General features: G+C 49.1%; 12 protein-coding genes across 12 annotated transcripts; 7 read left to right on the top strand and 5 right to left on the bottom strand.

Moving 5' to 3' along the window:
• Positions 1-118: 118 nt before the first annotated feature.
• Positions 119-4,347, bottom strand: Bathy16g01700 (predicted protein; the record flags this gene model as incomplete). The annotated part of the gene is made up of 2 exons (XM_007508594.1): positions 119-4,036; positions 4,159-4,347. The coding sequence occupies 2 exons, from the start codon at positions 4,345-4,347 to the stop codon at positions 119-121; spliced, it is 4,107 nt and encodes a 1,368-aa protein (XP_007508656.1).
• Positions 4,348-4,712: 365 nt separating this feature from the next.
• Positions 4,713-6,149, top strand: Bathy16g01690 (rRNA (guanine-N(1)-)-methyltransferase; the record flags this gene model as incomplete). Its single annotated transcript, XM_007508566.1, has 1 exon — positions 4,713-6,149. One exon carries the CDS (start codon positions 4,713-4,715, stop codon positions 6,147-6,149), a length of 1,437 nt encoding a protein of 478 aa, XP_007508628.1.
• Positions 6,150-6,549: 400 nt separating this feature from the next.
• On the top strand, positions 6,550-7,917 carry Bathy16g01680 (predicted protein; the record flags this gene model as incomplete). Its single annotated transcript, XM_007508539.1, has 1 exon — positions 6,550-7,917. One exon carries the CDS (start codon positions 6,550-6,552, stop codon positions 7,915-7,917), a length of 1,368 nt encoding a protein of 455 aa, XP_007508601.1.
• A 236-nt stretch (positions 7,918-8,153) lies between these two features.
• Positions 8,154-10,358, bottom strand: Bathy16g01670 (acetolactate synthase; the record flags this gene model as incomplete). Its single annotated transcript, XM_007508565.1, has 1 exon — positions 8,154-10,358. One exon carries the CDS (start codon positions 10,356-10,358, stop codon positions 8,154-8,156), a length of 2,205 nt encoding a protein of 734 aa, XP_007508627.1.
• Positions 10,359-10,724: 366 nt separating this feature from the next.
• Positions 10,725-12,035, top strand: Bathy16g01660 (chitinase; the record flags this gene model as incomplete). The annotated part of the gene is made up of 1 exon (XM_007508642.1): positions 10,725-12,035. The coding sequence occupies one exon, from the start codon at positions 10,725-10,727 to the stop codon at positions 12,033-12,035; it is 1,311 nt and encodes a 436-aa protein (XP_007508704.1).
• Positions 12,036-12,089: 54 nt separating this feature from the next.
• Positions 12,090-13,937, bottom strand: Bathy16g01650 (SET domain-containing protein-like (ISS); the record flags this gene model as incomplete). Its single annotated transcript, XM_007508603.1, has 1 exon — positions 12,090-13,937. The coding sequence occupies one exon, from the start codon at positions 13,935-13,937 to the stop codon at positions 12,090-12,092; it is 1,848 nt and encodes a 615-aa protein (XP_007508665.1).
• Positions 13,938-14,072: 135 nt separating this feature from the next.
• Bathy16g01640 (predicted protein) lies at positions 14,073-17,765 on the bottom strand (the record flags this gene model as incomplete). The annotated part of the gene is made up of 1 exon (XM_007508593.1): positions 14,073-17,765. The coding sequence occupies one exon, from the start codon at positions 17,763-17,765 to the stop codon at positions 14,073-14,075; it is 3,693 nt and encodes a 1,230-aa protein (XP_007508655.1).
• Positions 17,766-18,143: 378 nt separating this feature from the next.
• Positions 18,144-19,658, top strand: Bathy16g01630 (predicted protein; the record flags this gene model as incomplete). Its single annotated transcript, XM_007508436.1, has 1 exon — positions 18,144-19,658. One exon carries the CDS (start codon positions 18,144-18,146, stop codon positions 19,656-19,658), a length of 1,515 nt encoding a protein of 504 aa, XP_007508498.1.
• Positions 19,659-19,749: 91 nt separating this feature from the next.
• Positions 19,750-20,085, bottom strand: Bathy16g01620 (predicted protein; the record flags this gene model as incomplete). Its single annotated transcript, XM_007508633.1, has 1 exon — positions 19,750-20,085. The coding sequence occupies one exon, from the start codon at positions 20,083-20,085 to the stop codon at positions 19,750-19,752; it is 336 nt and encodes a 111-aa protein (XP_007508695.1).
• Positions 20,086-20,621: 536 nt separating this feature from the next.
• Bathy16g01610 lies at positions 20,622-21,584 on the top strand (the record flags this gene model as incomplete). The annotated part of the gene is made up of 1 exon (XM_007508659.1): positions 20,622-21,584. The coding sequence occupies one exon, from the start codon at positions 20,622-20,624 to the stop codon at positions 21,582-21,584; it is 963 nt and encodes a 320-aa protein (XP_007508721.1).
• A 220-nt stretch (positions 21,585-21,804) lies between these two features.
• On the top strand, positions 21,805-23,232 carry Bathy16g01600 (predicted protein; the record flags this gene model as incomplete). Its single annotated transcript, XM_007508662.1, has 1 exon — positions 21,805-23,232. One exon carries the CDS (start codon positions 21,805-21,807, stop codon positions 23,230-23,232), a length of 1,428 nt encoding a protein of 475 aa, XP_007508724.1.
• Positions 23,233-23,681: 449 nt separating this feature from the next.
• On the top strand, positions 23,682-25,985 carry Bathy16g01590 (predicted protein; the record flags this gene model as incomplete). Its single annotated transcript, XM_007508455.1, has 1 exon — positions 23,682-25,985. One exon carries the CDS (start codon positions 23,682-23,684, stop codon positions 25,983-25,985), a length of 2,304 nt encoding a protein of 767 aa, XP_007508517.1.
• Between the last annotated feature and the right edge of the window lie 13 nt (positions 25,986-25,998).

The raw sequence follows: 25,998 nt of genomic DNA, 5'->3' as shown, positions 1-25,998 counted from the left end.
CTGAGGCGAAAAGCAACAGTGCAACACGTATTTACGATAATACAATAATAACAATAATGATAATAACACTAACAGGAAGGAAGGAAAGAGACGGATGAGAGAGCAGCTCGAAATGTTACTAGTCTTGTTTGCTCTTTTGACTCAAAGTTTCGTTGATTTCGTGAAAGTCGCTTTGACCGACGAGCGCGATTATGTTCCCGGTTTTGGTATCCGACGGAGATTTTCTGCCCCCGCCCGTGGTTCTTCTCGCCGGCGAAGCGAACGTGTGATGAAGAAGAGCGGCGTTGGTATTCTCATCGTCGTGGACGCCTCCCCTGTTGTTTGAGTGTACGAAGGCTTTTTCTCTCGTCTCCGGACGCATTGGTGAGACGTACACGTTCCCGGCGCCTGCGGTTCCTTTCACCTCCCGTATGGGGGATTTGAGCAACGCTTCCGAATCGAAGTGAACTCGAGATCGGTTCGGCGTGCTTTGAATGGCAGTCATCGTCGTCCCTGCTGCTTTTGGTCGTTTCGGCGTCGACGTCATTTTTGTCGTCGTTGTTGTCGTCGTCGTCGTCTTTTGCGATTTTGTCGTGAGCGCGTCGTCAGAATTTCCTCCTCCTGCTCCTCCTCCTCCTCCTTTTCGTAACTGCAACATGAACGGCCTGACGTTCGGGACAAACTGCTTGTTGTAAAACGCGATGATATCGCCGCGACTGACGACTTCCAACCCGGGATTGGTCACCGTTAATGGGCAGCTCCAAAACACCTCTTCCACGCACTGCGGTTGTTTGTGGTATCGATACACGATGTCTTTGAATTTCACGTTTCGATCTTGTTCGCTGGATGCGATTTTGCACGCGCCGTAGATGGACGCCAAGATGATTTGATCGAGATGTCGATTGTACAGCAGAGAGGTTTTTTCAAACACGACGAATTCGCAGATTTGGAACGCGCGTCGGGTGACTTCTTGGTTGACGTGGAGCCGGGCACAAATATCAGCTAAACGCACGGCGGCTAATCGGAGGACTTTGGCGAAAAAAACGTCCAAGGAGGCTTTCGCGCGACGCTTTTCGTCGTCGATTTCGAAATCATCGTCGTCGTCGTCGTCTACGGCGTACTTGTCTGGTAACGGTAACGGTATTTTCGCACCAACGCCGGGCGAGGAAACCGCTCGATTATACTGCTGCTGTTGCGCGTGCGCAATCCCACTGATTCGCTCTACGTCTGAGGACGATGATCCCATGTTCGCGTTATCGGACGCTCGTCTCGCCGGAGTTGAAAACGCCGTAAACGCGCTTGTTTTCAAAGGGGAAAATGCGCTCATATGGCCACTACCAATAATAGTCGTCGTTCGAGGCGGCGAACGCAACGCGGTATGTGCCATTTGTGCCACATCTAACGCCTTCTTCTTCTCTTCATCAATCGGAGAGTCATCATTCGAGTCTCCTCCTCTTCCTCCTCCTCCTTTCCCGAGAACATTGCGATCGAATTGTTGCATATGCGTTAACGATCGCGCTGTGTGGTGTTTTGAGAGCGGTTTGGTGACTTTTTGCCCGGATGCTAACGTGCCACCGAGAAGTACGGCGGCGATTTGATTGGCGCTGTTTGAGTGGATGTCGTTGTTGTCGTTGTTGTTGTTGTTGTTCGTAATATTATCTTCGCTCTTTGCAGCAGCAGCAGCAGCAGCGGCAGCAATCGCAGCGGTCTCTCCGATGTTCTTCTTCTTCGCGCCGCTCTTCGTCGTCGCCACGCGCAAAAGTGGATACAAACTCGAATCTTTTTTCCAGCTTAACTTTTCTAACATAGACTCTTCGATTCGACCAAAGTACGCTCTAATTTCTCGCGGCATTTCCGGTCTCGATCTCACGAACGGCTCGATGCCGTTCAAAACATCAAACGCGTTTAAACCAATCGCGTTGGGAATAGCTGGAAAGCGCAACGTAATCGCGCGATTACCGCCATTCCCGGTGAAACTTGGACCGACGTCGTAGATTCCACTACTCGTGCTCAAATGGACTCCGTTTCGCGCGACGGAAACTACCTCGACGGATAAGGCGACGACTACTTCGACGAATCGTTTCGAGTCCACGAGCATCGATATCGCACGCTTCGTCGAATCAGAGATGGTGTTTGCGTTCGTCGTCGTCATCGTCGTCGTCGCCTCCATGCGATTGATTTCGTCTCTCAAAATCGCTCGAAAGAAGTATTTGAACACGGCCAAGGCATCCGTCGCCCTGTTGTCGACGATGTTATCGAGTGATTTCGAAACGTTGCCTCGCTTCGCAGCGGCGTTGAGATTTGTGAACGCATCTTCGCGAGTGAGCGTGTTGCACTTGGTAATCATACGCTCGGCGCGCGCGTACGCGTCTTGGAGTTTATCTTTGTCGTTGTTCTTTGTTCGGATGCATTCGCGGAGTAAACGTAAAGTCTCGTCGTTTTGCTGCGTGTTATCAACGTTGTTTGATGATGGCGAAACGATTCGATCGATCCATTCGACGCCGTACATGACGTTTGAAATCGGCGTGTTTTGAACGTTGTTATAATCAACCGCCACGCCGGCGACAGTTTTATTGAACCCGGCGTACGGCGATTGCGGCGTAGGCGGAATAAAAGTCCCCCCGATGTTGTTAGTAGTATTCGTCGCAGCAGCGGTAGTAGTAGCAGCAGTAGCTACTGCTACAGCTGCTTCCACCGCGGATCCGGTTCGAAACGTGAAACTTTTATCCTTCTTGTGCATCGGCGTTGCGGCTCGCAGTCGCGCAAAACCAATCGGTTGTTCTCGCAAATCGCCTTTGAGCACATCAAACGGCGCGGGAAGATTTTTCTCTCGTTGCTTCTCCTCATCTATTTCTTCTTCCGCTAAAAGGAACGGCACGTACAATTTCTCGTTGATTGCGCGACATCCGAATTTCTCTCTCACCGCTTCCACGTACTCGCGTTCAAAGATATCCGAAGCTAACTTGACGTTCTCCATCGCCGTCTTATTCTTCTTATTCTTCTCGAAATACTTCTTTCTCAACGTGTTCTTCTCTTTCAAAATAGATTCGTGCAACTTTTCGATGTTCTTCAACATTTTCTGACAGCTCGCGAGCTTCGTCTTGCTCGATCGACACAAAGATTCCAGCGCCAAAGGCTCGCCGGTTTCCGGATCCTTTTCCGTCATCGAGAGCATGTTTTCCAAGCTCGTTCTTAAACACGTTTCCGGGGCATTGGTTAACGCGAACGCTTGAATCGCGACGAGAAGGTGAAACTGCTCGTACAAATTCGGTACTCCTCCCGCGTGTGTGGTATGGGACGAGACTTTTTTGTTGTTGCTCTCTCTTCTTTCGGCCTCTTCTTTTTTAATCGTCTCTTTCTTTTCCGCGTACGTGCCTTTCCTCTTTTTATGTCTCGAGGACAACATCAGCTTTGGTTTCTCTTTCGCTTTCTTGTCGTCGCCGTCCTCCTCGTTATCCTCGTCTTCGAACAAGCTCGTACCTAATTTCACTTTCGTCAACGAAAACGCGTTCCACGCGAACCGACAATACGCTCGTCCCAACGTTTCGTCCACGCGAAAGTGCGTCTTACAAAACTGCTCGAACTTTGTCGCGATGACTTTGCTAAACGCGAACGACGCTCGCAAATTATCCATGCCTAAAAATTGCTCCAATCGTTTCATTTCGGCAATTTCCAAGTCCTCGGAATCATCCGCGTTGAGTTTCGGAGATTTCGTTTTTCTCGTCGGCGCTTTCTTCGTTTTTGTATCCTCGTCGTCCTTCTTGTCCTCGGTTTTCTGTCTCTTCCTCGCGTTTTCATCTCCGTCTTCGCTCTCGTCCTCGTCCTCGTCCCTTTCATCTCCTTTCAAAAGAGGATGTTTCGTTTCCTCCCTCAAAATCTTCCTCAGCGGTTTGGCGCACACGCACGCGAAGGTCCGACACGCGGTGAAGAAATCCGCCGCGTTCACGCGAAAATGAATCAAAACGTCCCCTAAATTTTTCTTCACGAAGTACTCGTTTGTGTGTGCGTGAGATGTGAGTACGACGTACGCGATGACGCAATGCCACAGGTTTTTCGTCTATATATCAGAGAGAGAGTTCGTTAGAGAGATCAATTCAGAGAGAGAGAAAAGAAATAAAAGCAGCGCTTAATGAAACGTTCTTCGAAAGAGAGAGAGAATGTGTATAAATAAAAACGCACCACGCCATCGCTCGCTTCTTTTTCTTCGCCTAGAATCTCTCTCGCTCGTAAAGACGGGAAGCAGACTCGTTCGATTTTCGAGGCGAGATGTGTCAACGACGCATCGATTGGATGCAAAAATGAATCGATTTTAGATTCATCTTTTTCTTCTTCATCGTTTTCCTTCTCTGGGAGCTTCTTTTTCTTCATCTCTCTTCTGACTCTTCTCTGCCGTAAAGGTCGAGTTTTGAATAATTCGAGAAAGAGAGAGGAGGCGTTCGTCGCGAAAGGCGAGTAGTTTATTATTCGCGCGCAGTAAATTACGTTTGTATCTGCTTTTAATGAGGAGAGATTTTGGCGGGAAAAAAATCTGATGCATTTTCACACGCAGGCAGAAGAGAGTAAGAAGTACGTACTAAGAATTTAGGGTGTAAGTCTGTATTTCTTACTCAAATTGAGCCCGATGAGTGCGTATTTCTTACTCGTAAGTGCTTCGTTCTTACTCTTTAATAATGAGTCTGTATTTCTCCCCTTCGTAACTCCCTTTTCTCCTCAGAGAATAAGACGTTACTAAGATGTTGCTGTCGTCTTCTTCTTTCCTCCTCCCGACAACAATCGCTTCTCGGAGGAAAAAAGGAAGAAACAACAGCAGTAAAAGAAACGAGGTGAAATGCTTTTCGTACGCTTCTCATTCCTCCTCCTTTTCGCCGTTCAAATGTCCCACGTGCGCAAAACCGTTGACGAAGCACTCGATGGCATTACGCTGCCCAAACGAGCACTCGATAGATATCGCGAGAGAAGGATTCGCGCACTTACTGACGACAAGAACAGTAACAGGAGATACTCGAGAGATGGTACAAAGCCGGAAACAGTTTCTCGACTCTAAAACGTTTGATTTTCTCTTCGAAGAGAAACTGAAACGAGAAGTGCTGGAGGCGGTGTCTCGATGCCTTGAAAGCGAAGAAAAGGAGGAAAACGCTGACGATGAGAAGAGCAATGGTATAAAGAGTAGCAACAGCGAGAAGAGCGAGAAAACGCAACATCATCCCGAGGATGGGAATACTAATAGTGGCTTTAAAGTTGGTCCTCGACGGAAAAAATTGGAGGCGAAGAAACGCGCGCGAGCGGAACAAGCGCTCGAGATGAACAATAAGAGGAAAGAAGAAGAAGAGGCGGAAGAAGTGGTTTTTGTTACGATTGCAGACATCGGGTGCGGCGACGGGTACTGGTTGGAGAAGATTTCGAGGTGGTTGGTGTTTGGGGAAAACGATGAAGTCGTATCGCTGCGCGAAAGAGCGAGGAAACGGAACGTTCGATTTAGATTTATCGGCATCGACGCGAGTAAAGAAGCGGTGAGAGTCGCGGCGAAACGAATGATGATAACTACTGCTGCTAATGAAGATGAAAGAATTTTAGAAGAAAAAGTAAACGGGGCGGAATTCTTCTTTGCCGTTGCCGACGCGAACGACGTGCCGATGGAAGACGACAGCGTCGACATTTCTTTGAGCGTCTTTGCGCCTCGAAACGGAAAAGAAATCGAAAGAACGATGAAAGAAAAAGGCACGTTCCTCGTCGTCTCTCCGTCGCCTTTGCATTTACAGGAGTTGCGCTCGAACGAGGCGAAAGAACGCGGGGTTATTTGTCTCAACATCGAAGACAACAAATCCGAACGCGTCGAAAAGCAACTCAAAGAATTGACGTCCTTAGCGCCAATTGAAAGTAGTAGTCGTAGTGATAGTAATAGTAGTAGCGAAATCATCGAACGCGCCGTTCCGATGTCTTCGCAAGACGTTCAACTCCTCCTAAAAATGGGCGCGTCCGGGTTCCACCAAACAGATGCGTCCTTAAATGCCGCGCGCAACTATTGGAACTCGAACAACACCGTGGCGAAAACAAGCGCTTCAGCGAGCGCAGAAAGAGGAGGAGGAGAAGGAGTAGGAGTACACGAAGAACCGCCGCATAGGAAGGTCACCCTGAGCTTCCACGTCCGCGCGTTTTCAAAACAGAAATAAACAGAACAAGAGGGCAACAACTAGACCTGTGATGACAGAGGAGTAAAGTAGTAGTGTTACAGCGAGAGAAAAAGAGAGAGAGCTAAAGAGATCTTCTTCTCGCCGCATCATTAATGTCGCTTTCGCGTATTTTCTCACATTTTCCAAGTGGTAGACGTCACAAAAAACGAGAATTTAAGCGCGATAAGACACCATTCACACCACCATTTTTTATACGAAACAAGGTTTACTTTCTTTCTCCGTTACGCGCACGACACGCACACCTGCGCTATACAGCCCATCTTTGCGTTCATCTTCTTTGCGGTCGTCGTTTGTGCATCTCTTATCTCTTCTTCTTCTTGCTCGGATTACTCGTTGGCGGCTCCCCCACGGGAAAGATTCCACGACGAGAAGATTATTCATGAGCACGAAACGAACAGCCTCGGAGGTTCTCAAAGACGCGAGGAAACTCGTCGTCGAACGGATGAAACGAGGAGGAGTACACAGAGGAGAAGACGTGGTTGCAAAACAACAAATTCGCTCGAATAAGAAGGATTTTTACGGAGCACAACAGACGAGTACGAGTAGTAGTAGTACTACTCCTACCAGCGCGTTTGGTCGGATCGAAAACGCGAGGAAGACTTTGAACGAGTACTGGTCGTCTTTTAGTAGCAGTAATAGTAAATTGAGCAGAAGGACCCAACAACAACCTTTGAATCAACAAAATCATCCGACGACGGAAGCGGAAGCGGGAGTAGAGGGAGGCGGTTCCTCGGCGCCGTCGTCGTATTTCTTTAACCCGTACTGGCAAAAAACCGAGCAAGTGATCGATTACGCGACCATAGATGCGGTGGCCAGAGCGTATAAGAAACCACCGAACCCGATTAGTTCTTTACGTCACGCCGGGGTGAAATTTCCGAACGTTTTGTTTCATCCGGCGACGTTGAGATGGTACAAGGAATATTGGATGTGTTTGTACGAGAAAGTGTTTTTAGAGAAGCCTTTTTTAGCCGCCTTGGCGACGAGTGTGTTTAAATGCGTCAGTTCAGACGCGTTCGTCCAAATATTCGTGGAAGGGAACACGCATTTGGATTATCAGAGGGTTGGGTGTTTCTTCGCGCTCGGCGTGGCGTACGTAGGCGCGTTTCAGTACTCTTTGTACAATCACATGTTGAAACCGCTGTACGGGGTGATGAAACCAAAGATGGGGATCCCAGGCGCGACTGGGGCAATCGTTGCCGCGGATCAACTCTTCGTCGCGCCTTTTGTATACTTTCCAACGTTCTTGGCGATTAAGATGTGGTCGGAAAACAAAACCAGCGCGGGAGAGTTTTACGGGACTTTGAAAACGTTATGGAACGATACGGTGTTTGAAACCATGCGCGCTTTGTGGATCGTCTGGGTACCCGCGCAAATGTTCAACTTCTGGGTCGTTCCGAGGCACTTGACGATTCCGTTCATGAACATCGTCGGGTTCGGGTGGAACGGGATTTTGTCCTTCGTTCACGGACAGAGGAAGATTTTAGACGCCAAGGAGAGGGAGGAGGCGAAGATATTCGTGGAAAAAATGTCGCCTTTGTTGAGCGGAAGCAGAGAGGCGCATCCTTCTATTTCTTCTTCTTCTGAAGAAGAAAAAGCAAAAGAACGAGGCGAGGAAAAGAAAGAGGACGGATTAATCGCCGGCTTGATGGATTCTCAAGTGTCGACGAAACCACTTTTACAGTCGGAGCCGGAGGAGGAAGAGCCGGCCCCCGAGAACGAACCGCGAGAACAAGACGCGCAACAATAGAGAAATATAAACATGTGCATATAGAATTAGTCCGCAAATAGAATAACGATCGATATAGATTGATTGATCGATAGCAAGCAAACGCTTTTGTATTTTTATGTGATGTAGATGAAATGTACCAGTAAGTAGTAATGAAGAAAATATAATTTTTACACAAGGCGTCGTTAAGTTGATCAAAAACGGCGAGAGCGTCAAAGGCGTTGCCGCCTCTATCTCTCTCTCTCTTTCAATCGCGTCTACAGACCGTCCATCTTCTTGCCTAAATCCGAGGCCGTTCGCCCGTCGCCGGAGGTGATCGTGTCCTTAAACGAACCCCCACCTGGAACCATCGGTAACACGTGCTCTTGGTGAGGCACCATGATGTCCAACAAGTACGGCCCCGGCGTGTTCACCATGCGTTCAATCGCGCCTTTCAATTCGCTCATTTTCGTCACTCTCTCCGCGGGGACGCGGAATCCTTTTGCGATGGTCACAAAGTCTGGGAAAATCATCGACTCGTCTTTCGTTTCGTGGTACTCTTCGTGGTCTGGAGACCCTAAGTACGTGTGTCCTCTATTCGATTTATAAAATCGGTCCTCCCATTGTACGACCATGCCTAAATATTGGTTGTTCAAAATGAAGCATTTGACCGGCAACTGCTCGGCGTGCAACGTCGCCAACTCTTGAATGTTCATGACGAAGGACCCGTCGCCGTCGATATCGACGACAACTTTATCCGGTCTCGCGGCGGCGGCACCAATAGCTGCGGGTAAACCAAAGCCCATGGAACCTAAACCACCGCTCGATAACCAATTTCTCGGTTCGTCGAACAAATAGTGCTGCGCGGCCCACATTTGATGCTGACCGACGCCGGTGGAAATCACCGCCTCGCCGTTGGTCACTTCGTACAACAACTGAATAGCCGCTTGCGGTGAAATCTCGTCGTTTTGCAAGTTTGGCATCGGGAATGGGTGCAACTTCTTTTGTTCGTTGCATTCGTTTCGCCAGGCGGAAAAGTCCGGTAAGTTTGTCTCTCTGCTCATTTTCTCGTTCAACAATCTCAACGCCGGTTTGATGTTTGAAAAGATGGAACAGTGCGGTTTTTTGTTCTTGCCGATTTCAGCCGGGTCAATGTCCACGTGCACGATGGACGCGCGAGAGGCAAAAGCGTCTAATTTACCAGTCACGCGATCGTCGAACCTAACGCCAAAGGCCAACATTAAATCGGCGTTATCGATGGCGTAGTTCGCGTACACCGCGCCGTGCATACCCAACATGCGCAAACTCAAATCGTCGCTCTCCGGGAACGCGCCTAAACCCATCAATGTCGAGCAAATCGGAATCCCAGCCTGTTTTGCAAACTGTGTCAGTTCGTCGGAGGCATCCAAGCAACCGCCACCGGAATAAATCACCGGCTTCTTCGCATTCTTGATCATCTCCATGACTTGGTCGATTTGCGGCGAACTCGGCGGAATCGGCAATCGAGACAAGTACCCGTTCAAACTCACTTTCGGCGACCAATACGGCACGCTCATTTGCTGCTGCACGTCTTTCGGGATGTCCACTAAAACCGGTCCGGGTCTTCCGCTCGCGGCTAAGAAAAACGCCTCGCGAATAATCCTCGGAATCTCCTCCACGTTCATCACCAAATAGTTATGTTTCGTAATCTGCCTCGTAATCTCCACGATCGGCGTCTCTTGGAACGCGTCCGTACCAATCATCGCTCTCGGTACTTGACCGGTAATCGCAACCATCGGCACCGAATCCAACAACGCGTCCGCTAACCCGGTGACTAAATTTGTCGCGCCCGGTCCACTCGTCGCGATGCACACGCCAATTTTCCCGGTGGCCTTTCCGTACCCTTCCGCGGCGAAGACCTCGCCTTGTTCGTGTCTGCACAACACGTTCCTGATCCCAGTCGTCGAACGCGTCAACGCTTGGTGAATCTCCATCGACGCGCCGCCTGGATACGCGAACACGCAATCCACGCCTTCTCTTTCCAACGCTTCGACCAAAATATCCGCGCCTTTCCTCGGCTCGTCGGCGGCGAATTGCGATACAAAGGTTTGATCCGTCGGGCGTTGCGAGGCCAAATTTTTCATCTGCGACGTCGACAACTGCATCTCGGTGAACTGCGACGGGGAGATAAACGCAGGCGTGAGATCAGATTGGCGTCCTTGAGACGAAGGTGGTTCGGAGACTGCTTTATTTTGCAAAGCTTTCGCCCCTCTTAATTTTTTCTCGCCCGCACCGTTTTTGCCTCCTTTGCCACCATCGGAAGGGTTTTTAGCATTGCATCGAAATGCTCCTTTCCTCCCGCCGTAATAAGAAGCAACTTTCACAACTTTTATCCGCGTTCGAGAATCTTTCGAGGCGAGTAACCCCTTACTTCCTGTCATCATCTTTGTGCTGTTTGTCGTGTTCGTGGTCGCGGCGGCGCAATGAATTAATGTCGTCGTCATTGTTCTTTCCAATTATATCTCAAGTAGAAACAGAGAGATGCTCACAACAACAAACGAGAGAGACACTGTAATAACACTAAAACAAAAACAAAGAGTAGTAAAAGCTCTCTCTCGCGCGCGCTCTCGTCTGCTTTTTGTCCTCTCTCCTCGCTCTCAAAGTTCTCTCTTACGCGCAGCAGCAGCAGCAGCAGTAGTAGCAGTACACCCAAACAAAGCGCTTAAAAAGTGCAAGACAAAAGACCGACGTTTTGCTCTTTTTTTCAGCTTATATTTAGGGTTGCAAATGAGACCCTAAATGAGCGGTGTCGATGTTGCTCTGAGAGTAGACTGTTGAGAGAGAAAAGACGTCAGAAGTACGAACACACGATGGGGGTGGATGATCGCGAGTATCATCAGCAAAGGCGGCGTTTACGCGGGAGGAGCACTCGAAGTCGTTACTCTCTCTTCGAGAGACGCTTTTTTGAAGCGTCTTCTGTCCTTTCTTCTCTCTTTGTATTCTTCTTCTTTGTCTTTGCAAACGCTTCTTTGGATTCTTCCCGAAAGACATTAACGAATCCAATCAAAGTTCTCGGGTACCTCCCAGACTGGCGAATCGCGAACGAAACAACCTCCGAAAGCATCGTAAACGCTTTATGCGCACGAACAGATGCGATTCTTCTCTTCTCCATCGAGGTGGACGAAAACGGACAGTTGGAGAAGCTGGACAGATTGCCGTCGGCATTGAATCTCGAAAGGCTGAAAAATGCCAAGAAACGGTTCGAGTGCGAAATACACGTAACGATAGGCGGATCTTCACGAACGAACGGTTTTGCAAAAGCGACGAGCACGAAAGCAATGCGAAAGGAATTCGTGAAATCGGTGTCCAGTTTCTTGTACGAACAGTACGAGGATATCTTTGACGGGATCGATTTGAACTGGTCGTACCCGAACGACGAGACGGAGTGGCGGAATCTGGGAAAGTTCGCGAAAGCGTTGAAGAAGGATTTTCGGGAGCACGACAGGACGAAGAAGATAAGCATTGCGTATTACCCGAACGAAAACCAGGAGCAGATTTTGGAGATGTTGGAATGTTCGGAGTTCGCGGATGGTTTACACGCGATGGCGTACGATTTGGACGATCGAGACGGGCACGCGAATTTGAAGTTTGCGACGCAGACGTTGAATTACGCGCAGGATTCGTTCACGGGGGGGAAGATTATGCGGCTCGGTGTGCCGTTTTACGGCAGGTCGATACCGGAAGATGCATCGACGGCTCCGGAGTGGCGGCCGTACGGGGACGTACTGCGAGATAATGAGTACGAATTGAAGGACGAAACGAACGTGGCAAAATCGAAAGACGGCGTCGAGGTGTGGTTCAACGGCAAAGATTTAATCAGGAAGAAAGTGGAGATGTGCCGATTGTTTGAAGACGTGTGTGAAGGTATATTCGTCTGGGAGTTAGGACAGGACGTATCGATGAGCGATATCGAAGACGACGAGGAAGAAGAGGGAAATAGCAAGAAGATTGATTTCCGGACGCGTCGCGAGAAATCTCTTTTAGCCGCGTTGACCCGAGCCGCCTGGGGCGACGAGAAATACGACGAAATGTTAGCAAAAGAGATGCAGTTTTATGAAGAAGATGAGAAGAAGAAGAAGAAGAATGCGGAAAAGGAGGAGGAGAAGAAGGATGAGCTTTAATTTTTTATATAAAATTATTTATACGATACGAGTACTCTTTTACCTGGTGCGCTACTACAGCTTCCAATGCTTCGACGACGCCTCTAAGTAGGATTGTAAAATCTCTCTGACTTTCTTTCGGTACCGTTTCGCCTCTTCCATTCGTCGCGCGGACGTCGTCGGATCTCCTTTTTCCTTGTTGTTTTCTTCTTTGCTGCCTATTTTTTCTTCCGATTCGTCGGTTTCATCTAAATGTTTCAAAGCCGTTTCAATGGCACGTTTCAATCCTCTATTTTCCAAACGTCGATGGTCGGTGACGATTTCATCCGCGTCGACGGTATTTTTTTTACTCCTCCCAAACGAAGAAAACAATCTTCCTTTTTTCCGTTGATTCGCGCGTTCTTGCTTAGAAATTCTCTCCGCAGGTGTCAACGCTAACGTTTCTTTAACCCCTAATAACGCTCTCAGCTCCATCGCCAACTGTTCGCCTTGCATGCCTAAAATCCGCAACGCCTCTCTCACCTCGGGATCGCCGGAGAACGCGCTCGCACCTTTTTTAGCGTTTTCCAAATCTAACTGAACGATTTTCGGTAACCGTTTCAAATCTAAGCAACTCGAGTACGTTTTCGTATCTTCGTCGTCGCTCCAAACGAACGGTAAAATCGTGCTCATCACGTCCTCGTCGACGAATCCGTACGTGAAAAAAGCTCGCTCTAAATTTTCAACGCCGTAGGTTATTTTAATCTCGTCTTCGCTGGTCATATTGTCTTCAATTTTGGAAGGCACGCGTAACTCCACGGATTTCAAATCGTTCGAGAGTTGATACCGCGCGTTTGGTTTCTTCGTGGAGTGATTACACGCATCCACCAGAGGGACTAACGCTTCGACAATGACTCGACCGTTTTCGATAGGAATGGTCAGCGCTCGCGTCCAGAACAAAGCCTTCGCCCACAAAAATTCCTCAAAAGAAAGCGGAGAAGTATCGTTGGCGTTTCCCCCGAACAAACTCACAAAAACACTCGAAGACGAGGACGGTATGATCTCTTTCAGTTTTGGCAACACGTTCGCATCGAACGCGTCCTTCACCACAGTTTCGTATTCTTCCTTCAATCTCGCCTTCTGCGTCTTCACCATCTCGTACAACACCGTCCCTTTCAATCCTCTCTCAATCTCTCGTTCCGTCCAAAACATTGGCACTAAATCCATCCTCCTCGGTAAAAAATCCACGTACGCTTTCCACCCGCTCTCGCTTTTCAATCTTCTCTGCGCTAAAACAAACATCTGCGTCGCTTGTCGAGTGTTGATTTTGTTCTCGTCCAACATCTTCGTAAACGTCTCGCCCAAATCTTCGTCGCTCGCCGCCGTGGACGCGGAGACGATGTACGCATCCGGGACGTTCAAAACGATCGTTTCCCCGGACTCTTTTCTCACCGAACGTCGTTTTTCTTTCCTCGATATCTCGCCGTCGCTAAAGAGACCAAAATGAACGGGAGCATCTGCCGATTTGAGCGGTTTCGCGTGCGCTAAAATTCTATTCTCGTCGCCCAGAAAATGGTGCAATTTGGCAACCTTTTCGTGCGGCGTTAAACTCGATCTATCGTCTCTCGGATCTTTCGCGAGACGATCGTTCTCGTCGTTCTCGTCACTCGTCGGTAACGAATAATAGGCGAGCGCGCCCCCTAACGCCGCTAACCCGCCCCCGAGGAAACGACGATGCTGTTCAGAAGAACTTTTCCCCGCGTTGTTTGGGGAAACCGTTGAGAATGATTTCGAAGAAGAACACCCCCGATAAGCGGCGTTGCTGATGCTATTGCTGCTCCTTTTTCCATGAAGAAACAACGACGAGAACAACAGCAACGCTTTCTTGCCGTCGTTGGAGGTGTAGTTGTGGTTTTTTATGAGCAAGAGCCGCTTGAAAAACATCTCGTCAGCAGGCAAAATCTGAAGCAAATTCGTGAGAGCAACAGGGAAGCGATGTATTGACGCGCGGTGCTAAGTACCCAGGAGTAGTTTAATAAGAATACGAATAACAATAAGAATACAAATGCTAGTAGAAGATTAATTCGGAGCAGCAGCAACAGCAGCAGCATTAGGTCTCTTCTGCTTCTTCTTCTTCTTCTCTTTTGGTTTCACGACGAATCGAACCCCGTCTCTCGGCGACGCTCTCGTGCCGCACTCCACTCGCAAACGCGTGGTTTCCATCTTTTCCTTGGCGACTTTCCCGCGCATTTTCGACCATTTTTCGCTCTCTCGTCTCGTCTCGGAAACGATTTTGACCAGATTTTTCTTCAAACTTTTGTCGATGGCGACGCCAATCGGCGCGTTTTCAATCAACTCGGCGTTGAACAAAATCGGCGGCTTTTTCTTCTTTTCGGAAGATTTGCGCTGGAGGAGAAGAGCGAAAGAAGAAGAGGAGGGGGAGGTGGAGGAGGAGGACAACAGTGCTGCTTCTTTATCGCTTTTTTGCGCCAACTCGATAATTTTCCTCCAAAACAGTTTCTTTTCCTCGTCGGTGCACTCCGCGGTGACGGCGTTGACTAATTCGCACGCCCCTGAAATATCGCCGAGTTCAGTGACAATCACGTCCAACGCTTCAAGCACGCGTCCGTTCCTCGCTAACGCGTGCGCGTACGCGTCTGGGACGTAACAGTACGTTTCATTTGGATCGTTCAAATTTCCAGAGAAGAACTTCTTCGTTTGGGCGTCAAAAATGTCCTTCTTCTCTCTTCTCGAAAGCTCTAAAGGTAACTGGTCTGGAATAAACCTCGCGGATTTGACCAATCGCGACAACAACTCTTTCGGGTTCCTTTGCGCCGTGAGTCGACACACCGCTTCGTGATGCATGTGATACCGATCCGGATCGAGGTCGCACAACGCTTCGAGATACTTAAGTTGAGCGTCTCGTCGCTCGGATTCGTCGGTAAACTCGTCGCATCGGTCGAGTTCGGAAAGCACGATCGAGTCCGGGATGATGGCGTCCTCCGCCGCTACTTGTTTCTCGCTCATATCGCCGAGATGGTGATGGTTGTGATGGTAAAAATCATCACTCTTACACTCGCACGCCGCGAAAACTTTCGCCGCTTTCACTGCATCCGCCACGAACAATTCACCGATTTTATCAATCGGGACTGAGCCACCTAAATTTCTCCGGTCGATGAAATCCAACGCCGAAATCGTCGGCGGTCGACCGTTCGAGAGATACGCTTCCAACGCTCGATCAACTTTACCGTCCATGACGTACAATTCTGCCAACGCTTCGTCTAATATCGATTGCGTTTCGCCAATCATCGTGCTGTAAGGCATGACGCTGGACTCCTCGAAGTTGTTCATGGAAGACGTGGACGCTACTTCTTGAATGGAATCTTCTTTGCTGCCTTGACGACGACGATGATAGTGATGCTCATCGTCCAAGAATCCATCAATCGACTGCGCCGAAATCATTCGTCTCACTCTCGCTGCTTTCAAACGAACTTCTCTCGTCAAAGCACCGACGTCAAAACATTTTGCCGGCCACGTTTTCACTAAAGCTAAAAACGTTGGCTGCGTCTCCGGGTCGCTCAACGTCGCCATCAAGATGAGTTCGTAAGTCGACCGTTTCAGAGGCGCTTCTCCATCCGCATCGCTACTACCGGAAGTTACGGGAACGTAAAACGCTAAATCGCCGAGTTTGTTCACCGAGGCAAACTTCTTCGCCCAAAAGCGCCACTTCTCCGGATTTCTCCCCAACGCGCGCGGGCATCTCTTGGCTGCCAAGGCGTAGTTTTGAGCGTCAAACGCGCGCGTGACGGACGCTTCTGCTACAGCTAACGCCGCGCCTTTGCGAAGTTCACCTAAGTGCTCGTATTTTTCGCATATATCTAGCGCTGAATCGTCGTCGTTATCTTTTTGCCGACGGAGCGCGTCGAATACGGTGTCTTGCGCGGACCGTTGTTTAGCGATTAAAACAACCTCCGAGGACGCGACGAGGTATTCGTGCTGCTTTGATAACAACGAGATGGATTTCAAGTTCGATGCAGATGATGTCGAGAAAGAAGAAGACGTTGAATCCGTAGGTTGGTAATGCGACATGCTCACCGTGTTTGGCGATATCACCGGACCAAATACGACGTCCGAGCCTGAAGATGACGTCGTTAAAGGCAAGGCGTCAATCCAAGATGCCTCGTCGCGCCAATCCGCGATGCGGAGTTCGACATTTGACAACGATACTGATTTCTTCTCGACTTCGTCGTTATCGTTGTCGTCTTCTTCTCTCGGAGGCCACCAAATTAAAAGTACCAATTTTTTGCTCGCGTACGGCGCGATACCGCACACCAAATACGGCGTTTGGAAAGTCGCACAAATCTCCACCCGTTTGACCGCATTATCGCTCTTCAGAGGCGGCGTTCCACTTCTTAATAATCCAGTGGTGATGGTGTTCTTGTTGTTCCCGCCGCCCGAGCTGCTAGTACTTCGCGCTATGCTTTCGATTAACGCAGCCGCTGCGTTTTTACTACCGCCCGCGTTGTTGTTCTTGCTATTACTATTTTCTGTTGTCGAGTTAGTTCCGTTACCGGTACCACCGCCGTTACTACTTTGTCGAATCCGAAACACGACCACGGCGTCTGCCCATGCCAACATCAACTCCGCGGACCCTTCCGTCGTGACTGTCTTATCGTTCCACGCGAATACCGGATCTCGTTGCGAGAACCTCGCTTTCGATCCTGGCGGTTTCTCCCACCTCGCTAATCCAACCGGCGCGGTCGCGTCTCGCAATCGCACGCCCGCGTTGGAGGCCCACGCTAAGACGTTGTGTCGCCAGGCTACGGCTCTGATTGGACCGTCGTTCTTTTGTAAGACGATCGTCTTTGCTTTTGTCATTTGCGAGGCGTTTTTTGTGTTCGCGAAACAGTGCAAAACCAATTCCGAGGACTGACGTCCTCCAAACATGACGAACCGGTTCCTTCGACTGGCGAAATTCGGGTCGATGACGCAACAGTTTACGGAAGATTTGTGCGTGACAGCTAAGGTCTCGCCGTCCACGTCATCGTGCACGCGAATTATTTTTTTCTTCTTCTTCGCGTTTATCAACTTTGGCGTCTTTGGAGCGCCATCGTCGTCGTCGTCGTCATCGTCATCGTCATCGTCGTCGTCGTCGACGACGACCACGTGTCTAACTCTCACCGTCCCGTTCGCCGAAGAAGAGCACAAAAACGTCCCGGTGGCATCAAACGAGATGCACGTGATGCTATTGTTGTTGTTGTTGTTGTTGTTGTTGTTCTCGTTGTTTTTGTCGTCGCCGTCGTCATCATCATCATCTTCGGAGGACTCTCTTTTAAACAGCGCCACCCGTTCGCCCGTCTCGGCATCCGCGACGAGCAAATCCCCGTTTGCAAATCCAAACGCGCACGCGACGCCGTTTTGCGACGCGCACGTTATCCTCGTTGTCGCTTCTTTATCATCGCCGTCAACATTTTCATCGTCGTCGGTCCCCGCTCCTCCTTTTCCTCCTCCTTTTCGCATCATCATCTGCGATATCGCTTTCGCGTACTTGAACGGTCGCCGTCTCATCTTCTTTTCCTCTTCGTTTTCGTTTTCTTCTTCTTCTTTCTCACACGTTCTTTCCTCGTCGTCCGAAACATCGTCGCCGGCGCCAGAAGGAGTTCTAGGAGGAATAGTGTTGGGAACATTCTCACTGTCCGTCCTATTATTATTCATTAATAAACTTCTGTTCGTCGCGTCTCTGATCGCGTTCAGTTGTTTCAGCAGCTCCATGACTTTGTTTTCTTTCTGAGTCTTCTTTCTTTTCGCCTCGATATCCCACGCAAAGTGTGTTGTTATGTCAATTACAGCGCGGAATGCATCTCCAATGCACTTAGGGGTGATGCTTCGATTTTCTTTTACTCCTTCTAAAGACTTTACAAACGCGCATAAAAGAGCTCTCTCATTCGTATTCACGCTTTTGCATCGTCGTCATCTTTTTGCCGTCGGTGTGGTGGTCGTCTTTACGCATCGTTTTGTCTTCGCGTCGTCATCCTTTTCGCGTTTACGTGTTACTCTTTGTCGTTCAATTCGCGCAATTCGCCGCAGAAATATGTGGAGATTTTCGCGCGTTACATTCGTCATTAAGAGTAGGAAACGGGTCGCGAAACGATGAAGAAGAAGAAGAAAGAAGACGAGGACGACGACAGAGAGACTTCTTTATTCAATCCTAGGGGTATCGATGCAAAAAATGCGCCTAAGATAGAGCGAACGTTTCCGACGGTGATGGAAAAGAAACGAGGACGAATAGTCTCCGTGTCCGGATTCTCGAGCGAGTGTGAGGACGTTTTGCACGAGGCGAGAGCGAGAGCGAGAAAGTTTGACGATACGAGTAACAACAAGAATAACGAGCTGGAAAAGAAACGAGCGTTCGTTTTGAGAGAGAGTGTACTCGGTGCAGAAGAGGAAAAGGAAAAGGAACGAATTCAATTCCCGCTGACCACCATCGGGGAGGATTTTTCGATTGGGCAGTCGAACGCGAAGAAAGAGGGAAAGGCGATGAAAGTGCGAGGACAGAGAAACGAGTGCTTAGAAAACACGAACTCGCAGGCGCAGATAACCACGACCATGTCCATGATGAAATGGCACACGAAAGTTATGCCGCCTCGATTGAGAAGGGAGATTGATTTAGCGAGCGTCGCGAGGCATCCGGTGAGGGCGAAGAGAAGAGGGAGAGAAGAAGACAAAGACAAAGAAGACGCGAAGAAGACAAAGAAAAAAAAGAGTGAAAAAAGTAAGAGTAACGTTATTCTCCACGTGGAAGTGTACGATAATTGGCAGTTTGTGAGGTATCCGAAACTGAATTGCGAGGTTTTAGTGCACGGCGATACCCGATTGACGCAGTTGAAAGACGAGATTGAGTGTTTGGCAGATTACAGGCAAGCGGCGGTCAATCACGGGTTGGTAAACGATTTGAGAAAAAAGAGCGACGATGATAACGGCACTGGGAAGAAGCGAAAGGAGAAAGAGAAAGCGAGGAGTAGCAAACACATCGGATACAAAGAAGCGAACGAGGCGAACGAGAGCGGATTTTTCTTCATCGAGAATGTGTTTTACGACGATTTGAGGAGCAAGAACAGCGTCAGTTTATCGAAAGGTATCGTGGACGCGTCGAAGAAGTGTTTCATTCGATGTCCTGGGATGAAATTGGACGATAGCGATGAAGATCAAGGAGGCGAAGAAGAAAACGGAAAGGGAAAGGGAAAAGAAAACGGCGCGTCAATAAAGAAAAAGACAAAGGAGAAAATCAAACCGTCCAATTTTACGAGCCGCGACATGCGCGAGACAACGTTTAGCGATTTAGAAATCATCCCGGGAAAATCGTATTTGTACAGACATCAAGGATCGTGCGATCACATCCTTCGGTTTCGCGACGTGCGAGTGGCAAACATGGACTTGGAAACCGCGAAACTCTCAGGCGAACACTATCCAATCGTCATCTCGGAAGCCAGGAAGATGCGGAAACCGTGCATGTGCTGCGAGATTCACGACGCGACTACGACGGCGTATGGCGATAATATGGCGGTATGTTCGCCATTCTTTTGGTGCGATTCGTGTTTTAATGCCGCGCATCCAACCGAAGAAGAGAAGAAAGGGACGGAAACGTACCCGTACTTTTTTGAATAGAATAGAAACGCGCGTTTAGTTTTTTTAGTAGTAGTTCTTGCATTTTTAGGTACTCGCGGCGCATCACGATCACTCATACTTTTTTACGGCTTTACTTTGCGTCATCAATATCGTAATTTCCGCTGTTATCGATCAAGCACGGCGTTGCTCGAGGCTTGTGCGGCTTCACCCCTTCCTCCGCCGCTACCGCTACTAAACCGATGCGTTCGGTCACCCCGCAGTTGCCGTGCGACATGCCCGCCTTGGCGCACATCGACTTGGACGACGCGCCAAGTTGCACCGCGCTGACAAACTGTAACTTCACGTCGTTCGGGTGTAAACCAGTCGCTGCGCCAATTTTCCTTCTCAAATCGTTCTTCGAATCTTCCTCCTTCACGGCGATCGGAATGAGAGTACCTTTCTCGCCCCACGGACCTTTGTGAATCATCTGTGTGGTTGTGTGGTTGGTCAAAGACGTGAAAGAAAGAAAATTTTAAGAAAAAAAAACGCTCCTAATAAAAGTCGCTTTTACTCAAAGCCACCCCGGTGGTTTACGTGCAAAACCGCGGGTCGTCGTCGCACCATCCACCCGCATTATCGTCGCGGCGCCAAAATCGCATTTGCGCGCGTACACGCGTGCGCGCACATGCACAAACTTGCGAATGAGAGAAAGAGAAAAAAAAAGGCGTTACGAACAAAAAGAAAAGAATCTCCCCAAACCCTTCGAAAGCTTTGTCGTGTGCGCGCGCGTACCTTAACTTCTGTCGTTCCACCCATGATGATGAGAACGAGTGCAAGTGGCACTAAATACTATCGTCGTTAAAGTGTGTATGTGTATACCTTTCGCGGGCAAAAGCAGTCTCTTCTTTTGTGAGCTTTTTTAAGTGGCGAGTGGAGTATTTTTTCACATCATCGGAAAAAATCGAACACACAGACTGAGACAACAAAACCCCATTTGCTGTGTGGCAAAGAAAAGGAATAATAATGGGGAAGAACCTCTCCGGCGCGCAGAAGAGGAAGAAGAAAAAGGAGAGGGAAAAAGCTGCAGCGGAGGCTTTGGCGGATATGGAGCGGTTGAAGCTTGGACCGACGAAGTTATGGACCGGATTGGTGTTGCATCACAAGGATGTGTTTGTCTCGCATGTGATTTCGAAATTGAATAGGACAGATCGGTTTTTCTTTTCAAAGGTGAATAGAGAGAGTTGGAGTGTGCTTGCGTACGCAGGGGTAGAGCTATTATTGAAATTACAATGGTGTGTTCACGAATGTTCATCCATCTCGACGTTGGAATGGGCGTGGAATAACACAGGTTGGGGAGAGAAAAGTATAAGTGGAAGAGTGAGAGATCAAGCCTGGTTTTGCTGGCAAGTTGCTTGTACGAACAAACTCGAGTTTCTCAAGTGGGCGAGAGATGTAAAACATTGCGAGTGGGATGAAAAGACGATTCTTCAGGCAGCATTTAGAGGTAATCTCGAGATGCTGAAGTACTGCTTCTCTAATGGTTGCCCGTGTGATGAAGGAGAGTCGTGTAAACATGCTGCTCGTAAAGGACATCTCGACTGTGTTCGATTTCTTTTCGACAAAGTGAAACCTTCGCGAAAGACGGAAAAAGAAGCGGCAGGACAAGCAGCATGCGGTGGTCACATGGACATGTTGAAATATTTCGTCGAAGAAAGAAAGATATCTGATGAGGTGAAGAGTGACTGCGTGGGAAACGCTACAATGTATGGCCAACTCGATTGCCTCAAATACTTAGTCGAAGAGGCGAGAGCGCCTCTTACCGACTGGCGAGACATCGCTTTCGCTCGGTATAACGAGCATACCGAGTGCGAAAACTACTTGCGAGAGAAAGGGTGCCCAGAACCAACGGACGAAGAATACACCACATATTGTACAGTGAGGCACCGAATAGAAGAAGAAGCACGGCGGCAGAACAGCAGAGAGTGAGAGATTTTGTTTTCACCTTTTAAGAGACACGCACACAGAGACACACACACTTGACCAAAACTGCCCTCACAAAGTTTTCCCCCACTTTCCGTATATGACTTCGCTCGTCCTCGGTTCTTCGTTCCGTTTTTGCTGCCGTCAATTATTCACGAGAACAACGAAAACAAAAACGACCGCTTTAGCGCGAAGGAGAGCCGCAATCTTTTCCTCTTCTTCCTCGATGAAGAATAAGAGGAGTAGTATTAAGAGGAGAAACCAAAACGAAGAAAATTGGAAGTCGTTACGAACGACGAGAGATGATTTGAGTTTAGATCGAACGCTGCCGACTGGACAATCGTTTCGATGGCAGAAAGTAGAAGAATACGATGAGAATGATGAGAATGAAAAGAAGTATTCGACGTACGTGGGCGTTATCGGTCGAAGAGTGGTTCAGATTCGAGAGCGAATGGAATTCGAAGAGGAGGAGGAAAAATCTTATGAAACAACAACCATCGAGTTTCGCGTGTTGAATACTAACGAGAGCAACATTTGCAAAAACGAGGATAAAGAGAACGGAGAACAAGAAGAAGAGCAAGTCACGAAGGACGTGCGAGCGTATTTTAACCTAGACGACCCGATTCCTTTGAAAGACTTATTCGAGCAATTCTCGAAAGCGGATCCGTACCGGTTCGGACGGCTGAGCGCGTACGTGCGAGGCGCGAGGACGCTCCGGCAACCACCCGCGGAATGTTTGATTTCGTTCGTTTGTTCGAGCAATAACAACATAGCGAGGATTAAAAAGATGGTGGAGAGTTTGTGCGAGAAGTACGGGGAGGAGTTGGTGTGCAATGTTAGTAGTAGAAGTAGGAGTAGGAGTAGTGGTAGTAGTGGTAGGGACGACGACGAAGAGAATGAGGTGAACGACAAAGAAGAGATAAACGAGAGTAAAATCTATCACGCGTTTCCAACCGTCGAGCAGTTGGCAGAAAAATGCGACGAACAAACGTTGCGTGATTTAGGATTTGGATACAGAGCAAAATTCATCCCAGCCATGGCGAAAGAACTCGTCAAACGAGGCGGCGAGGCGTACTTACTGAAATTAAGGGACGCGCCGCAAACGGAAGAAGAGAAGTACAGAGCGATTACGGAATTGACGAGTTTACCGGGCGTCGGTCCGAAAGTCGCCGGGTGCGCGGCTTTGTTTTCTTTGGATAAGAAGAGCGTCGTGCCGGTAGACACGCACGTCTGGCAGCTCGCAAGAGAACATTTCGATCCAAACGGAGAGTTAGCGAGCATGGAAACGACGGCTTCGACGACGAAAGGAAGCGCGAACGAAGAAGGAGCAGAACAACAACGACACAAAGAATCATCCACGCCAACGACCCCGACAAAACAAAAGGACAAACCACTCTCCATAACCCCGAAAATGATGAAAAAATGCGAGGAAATGCTCGTCTCCATCTACGGCGCGTACGCCGGTTACGCGCACACCGCGTTATTCGTCGCCGAACTCCCAACCGTTCGCGAGAGTTTACCCGAACATCTCCGCACGCCGACGAAAGCGGATAAAAAACGAGGAGAGAAGAACGGCGAAAAGAAGCCTGAAAAGAAGAAGAGAAAGTTTTTAAAGGTCGACGGCGAGAACAAGAGCGATGATGATGGCGCGTAATATGTATAATAGCTCAGAGAAAGACATATTGTTATTCGTGCATTTATGCACTCAGAATAGAAATACACGCATAGATAGACACACACACACACACACAGAGAGAGAGAGAGAAAGAGAGAGATGTTATTCGCTAATCGTTTATTCAATAATGAAAGATGGTATCTCTCGCTCGCTCGTAAAATTTTCCTCTCTCTGTGAGTCTCACTACAAAAGCAGACAACAAAACGTGGATAAATTCGTCACAATTTGACGCGTACCCGACGACGACGTAAACGACGACGATGCGATCTACCACCCCCACGAACAACTCGTTCACGACCACGACCACGACCACGACGCTCCGTAGTAAACGCATTACTGTTCACAGATGTTGTGTAACCCGGGGCGGCGGCAGAAGCGCTGAAAGGTCGTCGTCGTCATCACCATCCTCTCGCGCGCTTTCGATGACGATGCCGTCGAAGAAAAAGAGCGGAAGAAAAGCTGCTTTCGTTCGCGCGACGACGCAAAGCAGAGCACCGGCGATTTCCAACCCGGACGTGGTCCGAGACGTCGTGAAATCCATGGACGACATCGAAGACGAAACGGGGGAAAAGATTAGTAATTTAGAGGCTGTCGTTCTCGACTATTCTTTGGGATACACGGAAAAGTTGTTAAAAATCAACCAATTTTTCAAATCCAATCCTCTCGAGTTAGCCGCACGATGTGGGGAAGTCATCGCGCAATTTTCATCCGTTCTTGCAATTTGGAAGTACGAAGATGCGATGGACATCCCGTTGGAGAAAAGAACGCGGGCGGGGAAGTTGAGAGACGTGGTGGCGAAGCTCGGTCCGGTGTTCGTGAAGTTGGCGCAGACCTTGTCGACGAGGCCGGATATTATCGGGGAGGAAGTCGCGGACGCGTTGATGACGTTGCAGCAAGACGTGAAGCAGTTTGATTCTGAGGTGGCGTTTCAGACGATACGGGAAGAGTTGATTAATAGAGGGAGTTTGAGGTTTATTAAGGACATCGTCGGAGGCGATCCGGAGACGAGTTTGTATTCGGAGTTTAAGGAAAAGCCAATCGCGGCGGCATCGATTGGTCAGGTGTACGAGGCGCGGTTACACGACGCGCAAAAGACGAAAGTGGCGGTGAAGGTGCAAAGACCTGGGATGGTACGAAGAATCGCGTTAGATTGTACGGTGATTCGATTACTGTTGACGTGGTTGGAAGAATCCGGCGCGAACGGGAGCGAGGATTTGCCGTTTATCATAGACGAAGTCGGCGCTGGGATTTTTAGAGAGTTGGATTACACCTTAGAAGCGAGGAACGCGAAAGCGTTCAAAAGATCGTTGAAGTTTTTACCGTACGTGAAAATTCCTCGCTCGTGGGATAACTTGACCTCCACGAGAGTTTTGACGCAAGAGTTCATCAGCGGGAGACCGATGAAGAAATTAAACCTGGACGAGCAAAGAAAAATGGTTCGCATGGGTGTCGAGTGCTCGTCCGCGCAGTTGTTTCGAACCGGATTAGTCCACGCCGATCCTCACGAAGGGAACATGTTGTATACGGACCAAGGCCAATTGGCTTTGATTGATTTTGGTTTGATTTGCGAAGTGAACAACGCGCAGCAAGAAGCGATGGCGTCGTGCATTTTGAACATCTTAAACGCGCAGTGGGACGATTTAATCGATAACTTACGCATCATGGGTATGCTCCCCGATAAAGCGCAAATTTGGAAAGATGAAAACGGAAACGTGGCGGATTACACCTCCGACCCGGGAAAATGGTACGTCATCACCGACGATGAGTTTCGTCGGGCGTTTCGAGAAGCCATGGACGGACCGGACGGGATGGAAAAGAAACAAAGGAACAACTTTACAGAGTTAGTCGTCGATTTGACGAAAATTTCCACTCAATATAGGTTTAACTTACCTCCGTACATGGTTTTCGTCATCCGATCGTTGACGACGCTCGATTTCTGCGCGGTGAGAACCGGCGCGAACATGTACGAAGTCGCCGCGCCGACGGCTCTTTTCCGCGCGTTATCGCCGCGAACGGCGTACGGTAAACAAGTTTTAGAACGCACCATTATGGACGAAGAAACAGGCGACATCGATTGGCAAAAGTTCCTGGACCTTTCGAGACAAGCTTCCGGGAACTCGGCCTCGAGCACCGCCTCGGAGTCCGAACGTTCGGACGCGCAAGACTCGGTCGAAAAGCTCGGAGGCGAGTTATTAAACTCCTCCGCGGGAAGCTCCTTGCGCTCCATCATCTACAAAGCCTCTCCGAAAAACTTAACTCCGCCGAAAGAAATCCAGAAGCAGCTCATCCAATTAGCCATCCAACACTACGCCAAAGTCATCGCCGAATTCAGCATCCGCACCGCCGTCTCCAACGCCTTCGCCTTCCTCACCAAAGCGAACGGAATGAGTCAAGGGGAAAACAACGAAGCCGACGAAGAGTGCGAAATAAACTTCGACGACCCTGACCTCATTCTCGATTGCAAAACGCAGTTAGCAAAAAGAAGACAAAAAATCGGCTTGATGTTGTTGCGGAAACAGTTGTTTCAATCCGGCGGTTTGTGGACGTTTACGAAAATCTTCCTCGCTTTGATTTGGGCGTTTACGAACGGCGTGTTCTTAGGCTTGATACGGAAGTTTTTTTCCTCCTCAAACTCCTCCTCCCCAAACTCCTCCTCCTCCTCCTCCGAGGAAAACCGAGGAGAAGATTCTTCGTTGACGACGACGGCGACGGTCGCCACCACCCCCGCGTAGCAGTTTCTCATAA

This window comes from Bathycoccus prasinos, assembly GCF_002220235.1.
Source record: "Bathycoccus prasinos genomic : Chromosome_16".
NCBI lineage: Eukaryota > Viridiplantae > Chlorophyta > Mamiellophyceae > Mamiellales > Bathycoccaceae > Bathycoccus > Bathycoccus prasinos.
The sequence above is the reverse complement of the archived record's forward strand: the minus strand, read 5'-3'. Positions and strand labels throughout refer to the sequence as shown.